General features: G+C 31.7%; 2 protein-coding genes across 3 annotated transcripts in view; one reads left to right on the plus strand and one right to left on the minus strand.

Moving 5' to 3' along the window:
* LOC311591780 (uncharacterized protein) overlaps nucleotides 1-2,528 on the plus strand; it is a 6,996-nt gene extending 4,468 nt beyond the window's left edge. For both annotated transcript variants that reach the window (XM_084803410.1, XM_084803411.1), the window contains exon 4: nucleotides 1,140-2,528. In XM_084803410.1, coding sequence (XP_084659536.1) covers nucleotides 1,244-2,395 — 1,152 coding nt within the window. In that variant the 5' untranslated portion in view covers nucleotides 1,140-1,243 and the 3' untranslated portion in view covers nucleotides 2,396-2,528. The remainder of the gene's footprint in view (nucleotides 1-1,139) is intronic.
* Nucleotides 1-18,850, minus strand: part of LOC311591782 (uncharacterized protein) — a 165,286-nt gene that overhangs the window by 33,352 nt on the left and 113,084 nt on the right. The window lies entirely within an intron of this gene.

The following is an 18,850-nucleotide window of genomic DNA, read 5'->3' on the forward strand; positions in this document are numbered from 1 at the left end:
TGGAATTTCATATTTTAATTTAAAATAAAGATATATATATATCTACTACTGTGGATTCAAATTTGATTTTAGGGACATAAACATGTTTAACTTGTTAAGAATTCTTTGGTTTCTAAGAAACTTACTAGTCTTAGTAAATATTCCTTAATGTTTGTGAAAATTTTGAAACCCTTTATATTCATGTACTGGGCATGGATTTTACATGATACACTTACATTTTTATCATGTTTTCTCTTGTGTTCTTATTAATATTCTCTTTGATTTTAAAATCATTGATAAATCTTGCATTCAGATGAAAAACTGAAATAATGCTGTAGTTGCTCATTTCTGTCATTAATTTGTCAGTGTGTTTAGGATAACGATTGGTGTTTATATTGTTAATTGAATGTCACAGTGAAGAGTAGGTTTCTATTCATGTGTGATAGTTACAACAATTTTGTTTGACATTATTTGTTCCAATTAATACTTTTTTGCATTTTTTGCTTTTTACTAAAAAATAAAATCATTCATATTACATCTCAATTGCTATCCCATCCCGTGCTTCCTCCCATTCCTCCCTCCAACCCTCTTTTACCACATTCCCTTTCCCCATGACTGTGACTGATGGGGACCTCCTCCCTTTGAAAATGATGCTACGTTATCAAGTTTCTTCTTGGTAGTCTACTATTCTTCCTCTGAGTGCCATCGGGGCACCCAATCTAGGGGACATGGACAAATAAGGGGCACCAGAGTTTGTGTTAAAGTCAGTCCACAATCTCCACTTAACAGTGGAGAATATTTTGTCCCTAGGCTAGGTCTGGGTAGGGGTTTGATGATGACTGCACATGTTGTCCTTAGTTAGTGCCATAGATCGAGCAGAACCCCCAGGCCCAGGTTTGCCCATCATAGTGTTCTTCTTGTTCCAATGAATACTTAATGAAGATACTAATATATATTACAAAATATACGATGGTTTCATGTGATATCTTTTAACATCCATTATGATCAGGACATTTGTTTTCTTAGAAAAATTGCTGCAATTCTATGATGTACCAATTTGCTATGACCCCCAATTTGATGTCATTTTATATATTACATATCTATATTACATTAATATGCATCTGAAATATCATATAGTGATTTCATTTCATTTGTTTCAGTTTTGTCTTCTTACCATACCAAGAAGCAATTCCCACAGGAGTGCACACAAGATTCTTTCCTGAAAGAAATACCAAGATTATTTGGTTGAAATGGCCTTTCAGAGATGAATAGAAAGAAGTTCTGGGAATATTCATGTGACAGTGAAGTTCATAAAACATGTCATTGTGGAAATGATCAGTTTGAAAAATACATGTGTGTCATTTTTGAAACAAAAGATCAAGAAGCTCTGGCTTCCTCGGAGAGCACTCAGTCTTTACCACTCATGATTTCACAATTGGATGCACCACAGGTAAAAGGTTCACAACAAGTTTTGAAGTACAATTCTATTCTGCACAGAAATAGGGAAATATTAAGTAGTGAACCTAAAGGTCAACACAAAATAGATATGGGATACAAATTTTATAAATGTAATCTGTGTGGAAAATCACTTACCAAGTCCTCAAAATTTCAAGTTCATCAAAGAATCCACTGTGGAGATAACACTTATAAATACACTAAGAGGAAGACATCATTTACACAGTCCTCAAAACATCAAGCTCACCACAAACTTAATACTGGACAAAAAAGTCACAAATATAATGAATGTTGGGAATCATTTACCTCATTCTCTTTTCTCCAGGATCAACAAAGTATTCATTCTCAAGAACATCCTCACAAATGTATTGAGTGTGCGAAATCCTTTACCAACTCCTCAAGTCTTCATGTACACTACAGAATCCACTCCAGAGATAAAATTTACATATGTAATGAGTGTGGGAAATACTTTTCCACGTACTCAAATCTACAAGTTCATCAAAGAATCCATACTGGAGATAAACCTTACAAGTGTAATGAGTGTGGGAAATCCTTTACTCAGTCATCAACTCTCCAAAGTCATCAAAGAATCCATACTGGAGATAAACCTTACAAATGTAATGAGTGTGGGAAATCCTTTACTCACTCTTCAACTCTCCAAAGTCATCAAAGAATCCATACTGGAGATAAACTTTACAAATGTAATGTGTGTGGGAAATCCTTTACTCACTCTTCAGCTCTCCAAGGTCATCAAAGAATCCATACTGGAGATAAACCTTACAAATGTAATGAGTGTGGGAAATCCTTTACTCAGTCTTCAGCTCTCCGACGTCATCAAAGAATCCATACTGGAGATTATCCTTACAAATGTAATGAGTGTGGGAAATCCTTTACTCAATCTTCAACTCTCAAACATCATCAAAGAATCCATACTGGAGATTATCCTTACAAGTGTAAGTAGTGTGGGAAATCTTTTACCCAGTACTCACATCTCAAAGTTCATCAAAGAATTCATACTGGAGGGAAACCATATAAATGTAATAAGTGTGAGAAATCATTTACAATGTCCTCAAACCTTAAAATTCATCAAAGAAGCCATACTCAAGGAAAACATTACAACTGTAATGAGTGTGGGAAAACCTTTACCCAGTATTCATCTCTCCAAAGTCATCAAACAACCCACAGTTGAGACAAATCATATAAATATAATAATAAGTGTGCGAAATCATTTACATAGTACTCATAACTTTAAGCTTACCACTGAATTCATATTGGGGACAAACCTTAAAAATGTAGTGAATGTGGGAAATTCTTTACTTCATCCTCACCTTTCCAAGTTCATCAAAGAATCCACAACTGAGAAAAACTTTATAAATATAATGAGTGTGGGAAATCCTTTACCAACTCCTATAGTCGTTAAGTTTACTAGAGAAACCACACTGAAAATAAACATTACAAATATAAAGACTGTGGCAAGTGTTTTACCATGTCTTCAACTCCCCAAGTTCATCAAAGAATCCATACTAGAAAGCAACCTTATAAGTTTAATACAGGAAATACTTTTGGAAGTCCTAAACTCTTCAAGCCCACCACAGAATACATACCCAAGACATACCTTATTAATATAAAGAATGGAATGTCCTTTACCCAGAAATCATATCTTCAAAAACAACAGAATATGCAAATTGGAGACACACTACTTTAGTACAAGGTAAAACTTTAGAGCACAAAGAGATTTCCTATAAGAGTCTAACTTGATAGGTAATTACTATCCCAGAGTTCATTTGAGAAACATGGTTTTTAAATGAGAAAAAGTTTTTAAGTGTTTAAACAATGTTGAATCTTAGCTATTCTCAGAGAACCCATACCAGGATCGCTAATCCAAAAATACTCCTTAAATTTTTATTACACAACTATTTAGAAAATAAAATTAATTAGAATGTTTCATGCTATTTTAATCTGATGCCATTGATTAGTTGTGCTATAGAATTCATGTCAAAACTGAATAAAGAAATAAGATTTTATATGTAAGAATTTAAGCCAGGATAATAGTACTAATATCTATGCCAAGACAAGGCTGTTGCATAATGTTCTATATACTTTAGTATGGCAGAATACTGGCAAATTTAAGATATATTCTACATGAAGATAATTTTGTTGGTAGTCTTTGTGCTTTTAATAGATTATACATTAAAGATACATTTAAATCTGAAGCTAATCCCTTATTTGTCATGATTATTAATAAATATATTACACCTCTGTTCTATTAATTCTGCCTTGCTGTAATTAATATTCACTACATGCTGTTATGTTGTTGTTCATATCATTAATTACACAGTTCATAATGCCAACTAGAATATATTAAAAAAAACAACCAAATTTGATACCTGTCGAAAAATTACAAGACAATCATTAGGAAGAGAATATCTGGGGAGCAGAGGAAACACTGAGTATCGTAAGACATGAGTGTATGTGTTTTGGGGGAAAAGTCACTGTCAATGGAATCCATTGTGGGAATATGGGATTAAGGCTTTAAGATGCCAAATCTTTCTCTGGTCCATATGTTTATATTACTAGAGTATGTTAAACATTTTCCATCGTCACATTCTCCTTTATAGGAGTTTGAACTAAAATATTGCTCCCGTAAAGAATCTGTAGCTTCCAAGATGAGGCAAATATGCCTCATCCCTACTTACACATAATATTCCTGCCTCTTAGCAATGCTAAGTGTGATCCTATGTAATTGGGACACAATGGATGTTTACTCTAGGGATTCTCTTGACAAAATGTAAACCAAAATTTACCTCTAAAATGTTATCTTAATGTCTATACATAGAACTACTGAGATGTTCTTGTATAGGTCATATAAATATGTCGAGTATATTATGAATGAATTTATTAATGGGTGATTCACCAATAATATAAAATAACAAATTGTGTTTACTTTAAATTACACTTTTTTGATCCAATTAACTAAATTTTGTAAAGTTTATATTTAACTTCAAACATATCAAGGTAAAAATGTGATTAAAACAGAGGAGTTATTATTGCTATGTGTGTACAAATAGTACATATTCTGTAAGAAAATTCAAATTCTAATGACCTAAATTCATATGAGATATTTGTTCAACCCATGTATAGATAAAAATTGCTTCTAAAACCATTGTCATAGATGATGAAATGTTGATTTGTAAGCCATAATCCTTGCCTCAGACGGTAGCCTGACTCTGGAAAATCCTCCCATGATATGGTTGTTGATAAAACAAGCTAGAGGCTATAGGTAGTAAGCTGTTTAATGTTTCATGGAGAATTTCTTTGCCCTTGAGAATTTTAACATTGTTTTGAGAACCTCAAGTCCTTAGATGCATCCTCAACAGGTTGGATTTTCCACTAAGTACCAAATTTCAACAAAGTGTTAAGCCCTTTCTTAGAGTAGGTATTTGTTAAGGAATCAGGTATTTTACTGTACTCTGAAAGCTGTCCTACTTCATTAAACTGTCTTTTACATTATGTGGTATCAATAGCATTAGTATCAGGAAGGAAGACTGATTGAATTGCGGTCATTCTTGAGCTTGAGTTAGAGATGTCAAGAGAAGTTCTTTCAGCAATTTTCAGGTTAGGATATTACAACAGCATATTGACAGGACTGGGGAACTTCCTCTTTTTATATTCTGTGGATGTGGCCTCTCTTCTGGCTAAAAATGTAGTTCTATTCATCTTAATATATGTACAGTCCCTGAGAATTTATATGGTGCCAATTCCACAAGAGCAGTATCCCAAGTCCATGGAAATGAAATACTATGCAAACTTCAATCAGCATGCCATTGCAACATCTGAAAGTTATAGAACATCCTCTGGTTAAAATTGACAAAGGTAGTGAATTATAACTTGGTACAGTTATGTGAGGCTTCTAACTTTTGTGTTTGGCATAACACAGGGCCAGAGGTATACCTTGTTTAAGATCAACTAACCTTTCCAAGGAAAACACTACCCTGACAGAACATTATCTTGTTGATGCATACAGTTTGTTTCTATGTTTTTTTATCAGGGCTTGAATTAGGCAATTCTGATTATAGTAGCACAAAGTCCGGACTCCTTCTGGCTTTGAACCCTATGGGGATTTTATGACTAGTGACTATGATTGATATGCAAGGCTTTATGGAGTAGTGAAATTTTGACCAAGTGTACACTGAAAACACAATATTCCAGTACCAGATATTCTCATGGTAAATATGAGTGTGAAGAAGTAGGGGAACAGACATCTGTATATGAAAAGAAAGAACATGAGGCAACTGTCCAGGGTCCCATTCTTTTCCTCCTGTGTAACAGATCTTATTTTCATGAAGTCCAATTCAATGGTGCAATATTCTCCTAATGCTATATGAACGAAGCATTAATATTTCTCTAGGTATTGTCAGTGAGATGTGTGGTGGTGCTGGCCCCACCAGACATGTGTTTCAGTGCACTGAAGTGTGAGTCTTGTAGAACACTTAATCCAAAGTAATTCCACTGTGTCAAATTGAGAGAACTTTCTCTTGTCATAACTGCCTAAGATAGTAATTTCTCATATCAATCTTGTGGAAGGCAGCAAACTGGGGTCTTTTATAAGCAGAGAACCCAATGAGGAGATAATTTTTAAAAACTACCTTTGCTTTACTCTTTCAATTCTGGCTATTTTAGGATGAAGAGATACCCATTTTTCCACAGTACAAATGCTCAGTAGTACATATTTTGTTTTCTTTTAATCACTAATTCTCTTTTTTTAATCTTCTTGGGAGTTGTAAATGGATGATAAGCTTTGAAACAGCATATATTCTCTGTTTGCACACTAGAAAATATCTAGAAATTATTGGCACTTAATGCAAACATAGAGTCACATTGTGTGAAATAACTCCTAAAACTGCAATACATAATAAATTATACCCAAGAATTTATAGGGTTGAAAAACAGAAGAGTATAGTCCTATCACACTTCTGGCTGTAGTTATTAAAACTCATATCTGAAATCTTCTATGACAGTGAAATTTTTTTGAAAAATATTCCAGGTAAGTCATATAGATGAGCTAAATAATGGTAATGAGTAAAATAAATTCAAAATATCATGGAAAATATATAAATACCTTATTACAAATAACATTGAAGCAATACAAGCATGTAAAAATAGAACTTTATGAAAACTAATGAGTAAGGTGAATTCATATTCTCTGGCACTCATATTTTCTTATAACTTAAACAGGAATAGAAATGACCACCATCCATACCACTAACATCCAAACCTGAGCCAGTATGTGGATGGTCCATCTCAGGGCTTCCAAGAAGCATAAATGCAACAGGCTGCAGCAGCTACCAGAGTTGCTCTCATTTTCTATATTCTCTGTCTGCCTCTGCAGACTCAGAGCATTGCACTACTTGGAGAGAGTTTGTAATGATAAGACATTTAAGCAACCCCTCCCTTTGCATGACCATGTATCATCAGTGTTGATCATTCCTCACTCTCTTTGTCTGATGGTTTTGAAGACAAACATCAAGAGGTCAGTGTTGGAATATGATGTGACATTAATTTATTATACATACAACTCATACTGTCTTTCTGGATCCTGGCACTATACTCAGGATGATATTTTCTAATTTCATCTATTTTCCTCCAAATTGCATGATGTCTTTGCTGTTAATAGCTGAGTAATACTCCACGTGAAAAGTAACATTGGTCTTTATTTAATCTTTGGTTAGGGACATCTGTTTGTTTCCATTCTCTACCTATTATGAAGAATGCTACTATCAACATAGTTGAACAAGTGTCCTTGTGGTATGGGGTAGCTCCTTTTGAGTATATGCCAAGGAGTGGTATAGATTGGTCTTCGGGTAAATCTAATGCCAATTTTCTGAGAAACTTGCAGATTACTTTCCACAGTAGTTGTATAAGATTACATGGCCACCAGCAATAAAACAATGTCCTGTGGCTCCACATAGTCTCCTCTTTTTTTTTTTTTGATCTCAGCCATTCTTATGGGTTAAGACACAATCTCAGAGTCATTTTGATTAGCATTTTCTTGATGACTAAGGAGGTGAATATTTCTTTAAATGCTTCTCAGCCACTATAGATTCCTGTGCTCAGAATTCTCAGTTTAGTGCTCCATTTTTTATTGGAGTGTTTGATTTGTTGATATTTTGTTTCTTGAATTATTTATATAGACTGGATATTAGTCATCGTTCAGACATAGGGGTAATGAAGAAATTTTCTCACTCTCATGGTGCCATTTTCTCCATTTGATGATGTAATTTTACTTACAGAAGCTTTTCAGCTTCCTGGGGTCCTATTTACTAATTATTACTGTTAGTACCTGACTTTTGGTGTTCTATTCAAGAAGCTGTCATATGTACAAATGATTTCAAAAATATTTTTACTTCCTCTTCTATTAGGCTTTAATCAGATTTTTAATTTTTTGACTTTGATCCAATTGGACATCAGTTTTGTTCAGGGTAATAGTTGTGGATCTGTTTACATTCTTCTACATGAAGACATCCTGTTAATCAAGCAACACTTGTTGATGGCTATTTAATGTTTCCACTTTATAATTTTGGGTTCTTTGTCAAATATCAAGTGTTCATAGATACTTGTGATTATTTCTGGGTCTTTGGTTTTATTTTATTGATTAAACTTCCTGTTTTTCTGCCAATTCCATGCAGTTTTTTATTACTATTTCTCTGTAGCTGTAAATCAGGCATGGAGATACCTCTAGATGCTCTTTTATTGGACAGGATTTTTTAAGCTGTTCTAGATTTTTTTTTAAATATGAAGTTTAATATTATTCTAAGTCTTTTAAAATTCTATTTGAAATTTGATGGAAATTTCATTGTATCTGTAGATTGCTTTAGATAAGATAGCTATTTTTACTGTTATTTCATATTGTACCTATCTGTTTCCTTATAGAATCCATATTATACAGTACCTATCATCTATAAATCTTTGTAGCCTTCAAATCCTCATTTAAATTGATGTCAGTAAAAATGAGCAAAATAATTCTCTACAGTTAAATAAAGATTATTAAAATACACATGTACATATTGTGTGTAGTAAGTATTCATTTTGGTTTTTTGTACATAATCAGTATATAGTTTGTCCTACCTATCAGTCAATTCACCTATAAGAAACTAAGAGCACATGTTCCTCTTCTAGAGAACACAGTATTCAACCCTAACATCCAGAGTCTAATTTTCAAATATATAGCTGTTAGCTTTCAATCTTTTCATTTTACACATTTAATGTGAAGTTAAAATGATAATATAGAAACAGGAAGCTGTCCACTGGGAGTCAGTCTTAGGGATGAGAGAGTATATAAAAGTAAGTAAAGTAAGCAAGTAAATTATTAGGTAAAGTTTTTGCATTAACAAAGTATAAGGGAAATATGATGTCTGTTGATTAATGACCAAAAATGATGAGTGTATGAAGAACAATTATGAAAATCTACCTTCATTCAATTCCCCAAGATTATTCATTTAATAGGGATAGTAGTACACAGCAAACCTAAATGTGCAGTGGGAAATGATCTGCTATTAAAATTTTAAGAAGAATAGAAATAGAAGGAGAGAGAGTAGATAATGATAGAAACTAAGAATAACTGAAGGCCACTACATATGATCTCATTTTATAATGAGTAATAATGTCCTTTAGGGGAGAAAGGGGTTCTGTTGTATTATTTATCATTGGACCATACACAGTGATATATTAACCCTCTGACAATATTCTCAGTTGTACAATATTGGAATTATATTTATTGAAGTAAACCACAATTTTCTAATTATATGTGAGGGAGTTCAACAGGAAAGTTTTGACAGGTGCTTTAATCGAGGTCAAAACCCATGATGTGGGGAATATTTGATTCTAGGTGGATCTCATGGCTCTTGTAAATATTTTATTCCTTGTGTTTAATTTTCATGATTGCAAGCTATATCATTATGTATTGATGAAACACACATCCGATTTTCATAGAGCAAATTGTGTGTCTTTATTCTATTAGTGGAAGTAAATAAGCTTTCATTTGTCAGATAATGTTGGAAAAATAAAAAATTCTCTATTAATTTTTTTAACTCATTTACTCTGGATTCTCACATTTTCCCCATGTAAATATTGAATAGCAACCAATGTGGTGCATGCATCGGGCAGTGAGTACGTTTTATGAAATTAAAATTTGCCAATGAACAAGCAAGATTGTCCAGTGAATAAAGGGTTTGGATTCTGAAGCTTGAAAACCTGATTTGGATTACTGGAACCTAAGAGAAGTTGGACAGAAAGAACCACACACAAATTTTGTCTTTGAACTAGACACAAAGCCCTAGATATATTACACATAGATTGAAAACACATACTCATGTTCACATATACTATATGTACATACATACATGAAAGTAACTCCCATACTGAAGATTTATATTTAATACTATCTAGATTGCATCGTAAATAATTTTATTTTAAAAGTTCATGCATGTAGATGAAATTTATTCACTAAATCAAAAACAAAGTAAATGAGAACAAGGGATGAAATTTGAGGAAATTATTAAGTTATGTTTCTGATCTATGCAGTAAACTTAAATAAGTAATAAGAAAAATACAATTAGTTCATCTTTACATTTGTAATTTGATTATGTGGACAAATATGCAGCAAGTACTCTCAATCTTGTAACCTGTGAAATTTGGAACATCAATGAAAGTATATTAAATAACAATAATATCATTGTTTTGAGAATATACAAGAATTCATGTTTGAGTGATTCGATTCAGCTTGAAGAATTCTCCAGCAGAAATAGACAAGAACTCCTTTTAAAGATAAGTGAGTGGATTTGATATTTGCATAATCATATGTGTTTTAGTAATCAGAAGCCCAATTTATCAAATGATAGAGATTACATATTGCTTGTAAACAGTAATATGTAATATGAAAACTTCATATGGATGAGAGATAAATTCAACTCCCCTTTTCATTATGTATTATTATCTCAAATCAGTGTAACAGGTTCATGACTGAATCTGATCTATTATTAATATGTAATGTTTCATTGCCTTACTGTGTCTATTCTTTTCCTAAAAAACAAGATTATTTACCCTAGATCTGTTTCCCTTTTTCTATTTGGTACCCATTCATGAAAAAATGTAAATGCCTATGCAACTTGACAAATACGTATATCTTTAAAATAATTTCAGGTATAGTTCTTGCTTTTTACAATGATTGAAAACTAGTTATTTAGGTATTATTTTTGAGGTATTCATATAATGTATTTTGATTATAATTTTCTTGGTTGACTATTTTGGATTACATGATGTATTTAATCACACACTACTTGAATTTCTTGTTTTTTTAATTAATGTATTTAAACAATGTACAACACTTCCCTTTTCTCCTCCCAGTACCACCCTCCAATCCGACAACCCCCATTCTCCTTTCCCTTCTTCTCAGAGAAAAGTTTTCTGGCACATCAAGTCTCAGCAAGACTAAGAGTTTCCTCCCTCACTAAGGCCAAATGAGGCAGGCCAAATATAGGGAAGGGAACAACAGGCAAGGAAGTATTCCTAGTTCATATTCACCAAATGAATATTTTCACTTAGGATTGGTGTCTGTCAAAGATAGGATATACAAAGAAAAAAATGTAACTCAAAAACTCAATTTTAATTTCAGATTTTAAGAACTGGTGGTGACATTCAAGCATTTTCATGATTTTCTCTTATTTCAGATTAATATATTTGTAGTATCAAAGTGCAATGTTTTACCGTTTTTGAAGACATCTTGTATGTTTTTAATGGAATTCCATGATGAATGTTTACTTCCAAATAGGTGTCCCATGATTCTTTACTGAGACCAGGATTTTTTATCTCCTTCCATTTAATATAAAAATGTCAAAAGAGAGGACCATTAGAAGTCTAACACTTATTTTGAATATAGATTACTTAAATTTTGTTGTCCAAAACTTTATTGATTTTTAAATTTATTTTCTTGAAAATTATGTTCTGATGCTTGGATCATATTCACCTTCCTGCAAAATTCGCTTAGTTCTATCACCAGTTGTCTACTAAACCGAACACACACACACACACACACACACACACACACACACACGTTTTTCTTTTAACCCATCACATTAGTGAATGTGTGGCTTTCAAGTTTATGATGGTCAACATACGAGACCTCATCCACAATTACTTTTACAGTGTTATTGCAGAACATCAAAATTAATTATCAGTTCAATATTTAATATACAAAATATTATAACTTTTAAAATATTCTTAGAATGTTTTTATTTTATTTTTTAAATTATATATAGAACCTAAACATATTGAGTGTCCCAGCTTATTTCCCAATTAATGAACTTATATCAGATTGACATTTCATATTCATTACCAGAGACGTAAGTTTAGTTACTTTTTCAGTAAAGGTAATGACATGATAAAGTATTGCATTTAGGTCCAAAGGAGGATTCTTTTTTATTTCTCCACAGTAAAGGTGACACTGAACACATTGAAGATTCAATCTGATGGCTTATCTAAGTGATATTTTTTGATAATCACTTGGAAACTTCTGATTTTAGAAAGGTATAAAAATTCATTTAAGAATTCTCCATAGCTCAGAGTCAGTTCTGTACATGCCAGAAGAGAAAGTTATTGCTTAGTAATGATGATGCTTTAAAACAAGTGTTATATATTTTCTTCTAAAAAATCACAAGAAATATGTTTATAGCCACCTTAACTTAGATATCATATTTACAAAATGCTGCAGTAAAATCTTTAATGTTTCCATTTACTTCAGCAATATTCAAAGTTACAATGAAGGTAGTACTTGGCACAAAATTTAATTCAAATGTAAATATGTTTGAGTCTGAGAGGAAATATTTGTTCTGGATTAGATAACAGAATGGATTCTGTCATTCATTTTGATTTGGTGATATGTTTTTGTGTATGTGTAAAATAAGAATTTCTCAAGCAAGTATAAAATAAAATGATTTTAATTTTTTAAAAATATTTTTGAATTGTCAACAACAGTCATTATTTTCCTACAAATAATACACTTGTGAGAATTAAATAGAATTTAAGACATGAAATCGTAATTTTTAACTTTTTTTGAAATTTGGCAACAAAAAGCAATTGATGTTATGATATGTGAAATCATAACTATACATATGTATATGTATATCTTTGTATGACTCGATATTATTTTAAATTTATATTTATTTCATAAATGAAAAATTTAAAAACAAAAAAGACAGTATATAATTAGATTAAATTCATAACCATAAAATACAATTATATGCAATATTAAAATTTTGACTAAAATATTGATCCACAGTGTGTGTCATTTTAATTTTGGATATATGCATATTTAATGAATATTTTAACAGAGCATATTAATAATATTAATACTAATTAATATTATAGAAATTATTTAACATTCCTGTAAAGTATATATTTATATTGATCCTACTTTCATTAAGTTTCAGGTGCTTTACACACTCATTGTTTTTATGCTTTTCATAAACCATTTAATAAATTTTTAGATTGGAAAGAACACCAAACATTTGTATTTCATTATCAGGCAAAGCAATTTTTTTTCAGTTTCATTAATACAAAAATGTTACACTATCCTAGACTTGAAAAGTATCAATGATTTCCACATGGTATAAAATTTCAGTATTTCATTTTCAAGCAGTTTTTAAATATTGTTCAAGAAACAACTTTATACTTCATTTATCTTCATTTATCTTTTGATATATGAGTTGCTTCTGCTTTTTAATTTTTTTATTACATTTATCTTGTTCATCTCTTGGTCCAAACATGGTACTTTATTCATCTATTGGTAGATGAGTAACTTCTGATTTTTAATTTTTATTATTACTTTTATCTTGTTCATCGCTTGGACCACACTTGATACTTCACTCATCTGTTGGTAGATAATTAGCTCATGCTTTTTAATTTTTATTAATGTATTTAATATGTGCATTCCTTGGAGCAAACTTGATACTTCATTTATATATTGGTATATGAGTCACTCTTTCCTTTTAAATTTTATTATTATATTTATTTTCTTCAAAGGTTGAACCACATTTTATACTTATTCATCTATTTGTAGATGAGTAGTTCCTGCCTCTTCAATTTTATTATTACATTTATCTTGTTCATTGCTTGGACCACACTTAATACTTCATTTATTTACGAGTAGATGAGTTGCTCTTGCGTTTGAAATTTATTATTCCATTTTTTGCCATCGCTTGTACCACACTTGATACTTCATCCATCTATTGGTAGATGATTCACTCATACTTTTTAAGCTTTATTATCATATTTATTTTGTTCATCGCATGTACCACACTTGATACTTCATCCATTTATTGATACATGGTTCATTTCTCCTTTTTAGATTTTATTATTGTGTTTATTTTTCATCACTTGGACTGCAATTGATATTTCATTCATCGATTGGTAGATGATTTGCTCCTGCTTTTTAAACCCTATTATTACATTTATTTTGTTCATTGCTGGACAATTCTTCATACTTCATTCACCTATTGGTAGATTTGTTGCTCCTGTGTTTAAATTTTATTATTACATTTATTTTATTTATCACTTCTGTCACAATTGATACTTCATCCATCTATTTCTTGATGTGTCACTTTTGCTTTTTAAATTTTATTATTATATATATCTTCTTCATCGCTTGGACCACACATGATAATTCATGTATAGGTAGATGATTCTCTTCTGCTTTTTAAATTTTTTATTACATTTATTTTTGTTCAGTGCTTGGAAAACACTTGATACTTCATTCGTCTATTTTTACATGAGTCGTTTCTAATTTTTAAATTTTATTATTACATTTATTTTGTTTCTCACTTGGACCACACTTGATACTTCATCCATCTATTAGTACATGAATTGCTCCTGCTTTTTATATTTTATTATTACATTTATTTTGTTCATCGCTTGGTTCACACAGGAGACTTCATCCATCTACTGGAAGATCAGCTCCTGGTACTTTTTAAATGTGGTATTATATTTTTATTCTTCATCGCTTGGATCACACTTGATACTTCATTAATTTGTTGGTAAAAGAGTTGCTCCTGCTTTTCAAATTTTATTATTGCATTTATTTTGCTTATTGCCTGGACACTTTATACTTCATTCATCTATTTGTTGTATATATGCTTCTACTTTTTAAATTTTATTATTACATTTATTCTGTTCATAGCTTGGAACACACTTGGTACCTTATCTATGTATTGGTAGATCAGTCGCTTGTGCTTTCTACAAATTTTTATTACATTTATTTTGTTCATTACTTAGACAACACTTAATACTTCATTCATCTACTGGCAGAGGATTCGCTTCTGATATTTTAATTTTATAGTTACATTTATTTTGTTCATCGCTTAGGCCACACTTTATACTTCATTCATGTATGGGTAAATGAGTCGCTTCTGCTTTTCAAAATTTTACTATTACTTTCATTTTCTTCATTGCTTGGACCACACTTGATACTTCTCTCAAATATTGGTAGAAAAGTCACTCCTGCTTTTAAAATTTATTATTAAATATATCTTCTTCATCACTTGGACCACTCTTGATACTTCATGTATTGGTAGATGATTTGCTTCTGCTTTTTAAATTTTTTTATTATATTTATTTTTTCATCACTTGGAAATCACTTGATATTTCATTCATCTATATTTACATGAGTTGTTTCTACTTTTTAAATTTTATTTTTACCATTAGTTTGTTCCTTACTTGTACCAAACTTGATACTTCATTCTTCTATTGTTAGAATACTTGGTCCTCTATTTAAATTTTATTATAACATTTAAATTGTTAATTGCTAGGATCAAACTTGAAACTTCCCCCATTTATTGGTAGATGATTCCCTGCTGCCTTTTAAATTTATTGTTACATTTATTTTGGTCATCGCTTGGAAAACACTTGATGGTTCATTCATCTATTTGTACATGAGTCGTTTCCACTTTTTAAATTGTATTTTTATGTTTATTTTGTTCATGACTTGCACCACACTTAATTCTTCATTCAAATATTAGTTGATGAGTCTCTCCTTCTTTTTTTATTTAATTTTACATTTATTTTGTTAATTGCTTGGACCACACTTCATCCATCTATTGATTGATGAATCGCTTCTACATTTAAAATTTTATTATTACATTTGTTTTGATCTTCACTTGTACCACACTTGATACTTCATCCATCTATTGGTAAATGAGTCACTCCTGCTTTTTAAATTTTATTATTACATTTATTTGCTTATCACATGTACCATTCATCGATTTGTAGATGAGTTGCTTCTTCTTTTAATATTTTATTATTATATTTATCTATTCATTGCTTATACCTCAGATGATACTTCATCCATCTATTGGTAGTTTAGTCGGTTACAGTTTTTAAATTTTATTAATTACATTTATTTTGTTCATATCTTGGACCACACTTGATACTTCATTTATAATTTGGTAGATTAGTTTCTCCTGTTTTTATATTTTATTATTACATTTATTTGTTCATCGCTTGGACCACACTTCATACTTCTTCCTTCCTTGGGTAGATGAGTCACTTCTGATTTTTAAATTTTATTATTACATTTATTTTGTCCACCACTGGGACCCCACTTGGCATTTCATTCAAACATTGATTGGTGAGACACTACTATTTTTTTTTAATTTTATTAGTACATTTATTTTGTCCAATGTTTGGACTGCAGTTGATACATCCTCTTTCTATAATTAGATGAGTTGCTTGTGATTTTTCAATTTTATTGTTCTATTTATTTTGTTCATCGCTTGGACCACTCTCGGTTCTTCATCCATTATAGTAGATTATTCTCTTCTGGTTTTTAAATTTTATTATTATACTTATGTTTTCATCGCTTGGACTACACTTGATACTTCATTTGTCTATTGGTACATGTATCACTTCTGCTTTTACAATTTTATTATTACATTTAGCTTGTTCATCTCTTGGACCACACCTGATACTTCGTCCATCTGTTGGCAGTTGATTTGCTTCTAGCTGTTAATTTTTATTATTATATTTATTTTGTTCATGGATTGGACAACATATGAATCTTGGTGTATCTATTGGTAGATATGTCACTCTTGCTTTTTAAATGTTATTGCTATATTTATTCTGCTCATAGCTTGGAGCACACCTGATGCTTCATTCAAATATTTGTAGATATGTCACTCTTGCTTTTTAAATTTTTTTAATTAATTTATTTTTTACATACATTTTTATTAATTTATACATATTACATCTCAGTTGTTAGCCCATCCCATGTATCCTCCCATTCCTCCCTTCCTCCCACTTCCCCCCTACTCCCCTCCCCTCCCCTAAGTCTGTGTCTGAGGGGGACCTCCTCCCCCTGAATATGCTCATACGGTATCAAGTCTCTCCTTGGTGACCTCTTATCTTTCCTCTGAGTGCCACCAGGCATCTCCATCCAAGGGACATGTTCAAATATGGGGCACCAGATTTTGTGTGAAAGTTAGATCTCCTTCTCCACTCAACAGTGGAGAATGTCCATCGGCTAGTCCAGGTAGGGGTTCAAGGTTTTTACTGCCTATTTTTTCCTTGGCTGTTGCCATAGTTTGCGGAGGACCCCAGGGCCCAGACTCTCCTGTAGTTTTCCAGGACCCACTGGATCCTTCCATTTCCCCTTTCTCCCAGGCTTCTCACACCTAAAGTTTCAAGAGGATGTCCTCCCCTCTTACCCACTATCCTGGTAGGTACAGTTTTTCATGGGGATGAACACCTTGGACTAGTGTCTCGATATAAGTGAGTATATACCATTTAGCTCTTTTTGCTTCTGTGTGAACTCACTCATTATGACAATTTCTAGTTCAATCCATTTGTCCACAAATTTTGGAAAGCGACAGCCTACAGACTGGGAAAAGATCTTCACCGACTCTTCATCTGACAAAGGTCTAATATCCAAAATATATAAAGAACTTAAGAAATTAAACACCACCAAACCAAATAACCCAATAGAGAAATGGGGCGCAGAGCTAAACAGAGAATTCTCAACAGAGGAATATCAAATGGCTGAGAAACACTTAAAGAAATGCTTGACCTCCTTAGTCATCAGAGAAATGCAAATCAAAACGACACTGAGATTCCATCTTACACCCATCAGAATGGCTAAGATCAATAACTCAACTGACACCTCATGCTGGCGAGGGTGTGGAGAAAGAGGAACACTCCTGCATTGCTGGTGGGAATGCAAACTAGTACAACCACTTTGGAAAGCTATTTGGTGCTTTCTCAGAAAAATGGGAATAGGGCTTCCTCAAGACCCAGCTATTCCACTCCTTGGAATATACCCAGAGGATGCTCTACCACACAACAGGGACATATGCTCAACCATGTTCATAGCTGCCTTATTCATAATAGCCAGAACTTGGAAACAACCTACGTGTCCCTCAATAGAAGAATGGATAAAGAAACTGTGGTACATTTACACTATGGAATACTACTCAGCTATTAAAAACAAGGAATTTCCAAAATTTGTGGCTTTTTAAATTTTTTTATGACATATATTTGTTCACTGCTTGGAATGCACTTAATACTTCATTCATCTATTGGTATTTTAATCACTTCTACTTTTTAAATATTATTGTTCTGTTTATTTTGTTCATTGCATGGACTACTCTTGATACTTCATTGACCTATTTGTAGATGAGTTGCTTCTGATTTTTAAATTTTATTACTACATTTATTTGTTGATAAAAATAATGTATTTTATAAAAAATTCTATTTTATAAAAATATTTGTATTTTATACAAAATTATTTAATAACACAAAATATTATTTTATAAAAAAGAGTTTTTTATTAAAAATGTTTATTTTATTAAAAATGTTTATTTAAAAAAACCAAATGTGCTGAACTTCCATGGTGCCTGCTCATCTTTTCCAACTCCCATCTCTGTCTCTGTCCCACTGAGTCCTCCGTCTAAAGTTTTCACTCAGTTCCTGACACTCTGCCAAGCACAGCTGCCCGTATCCAAGCCCACGCACCTCTGGGTCCCTCTCATGCTCTCCAGTACTCTGCCCATGCTCTACAGGACTCTGCACATACTCTAGGGACATGAACACAGACACATCTAGTGAGAGATACCAAGAGAAACAAACTGGGTGCAGCTTAGTGTGCCTGGTAACAGCCATATATTAATAATTAAATAATTAATGAAATTAAATAACGCTTTATTTTAAAATTTTTATTGTATAAAAATATTTATTTTACAAAAAATTCATTCAATAAAAAAGATTAGTTTATTTAATAATTTATTTTATTAAAAAATTTATTATACAAAAATTCATGTTATAAAAATTTTAGTCAATCAGAAGTTTTTATTTTATAAAAAAATTTATAGTATAAAAA

Source organism: Acomys minous (genome assembly GCF_964271855.1).
Source record: "Acomys minous genome assembly, contig: scaffold_52, whole genome shotgun sequence".
NCBI lineage: Eukaryota > Metazoa > Chordata > Mammalia > Rodentia > Muridae > Acomys > Acomys minous.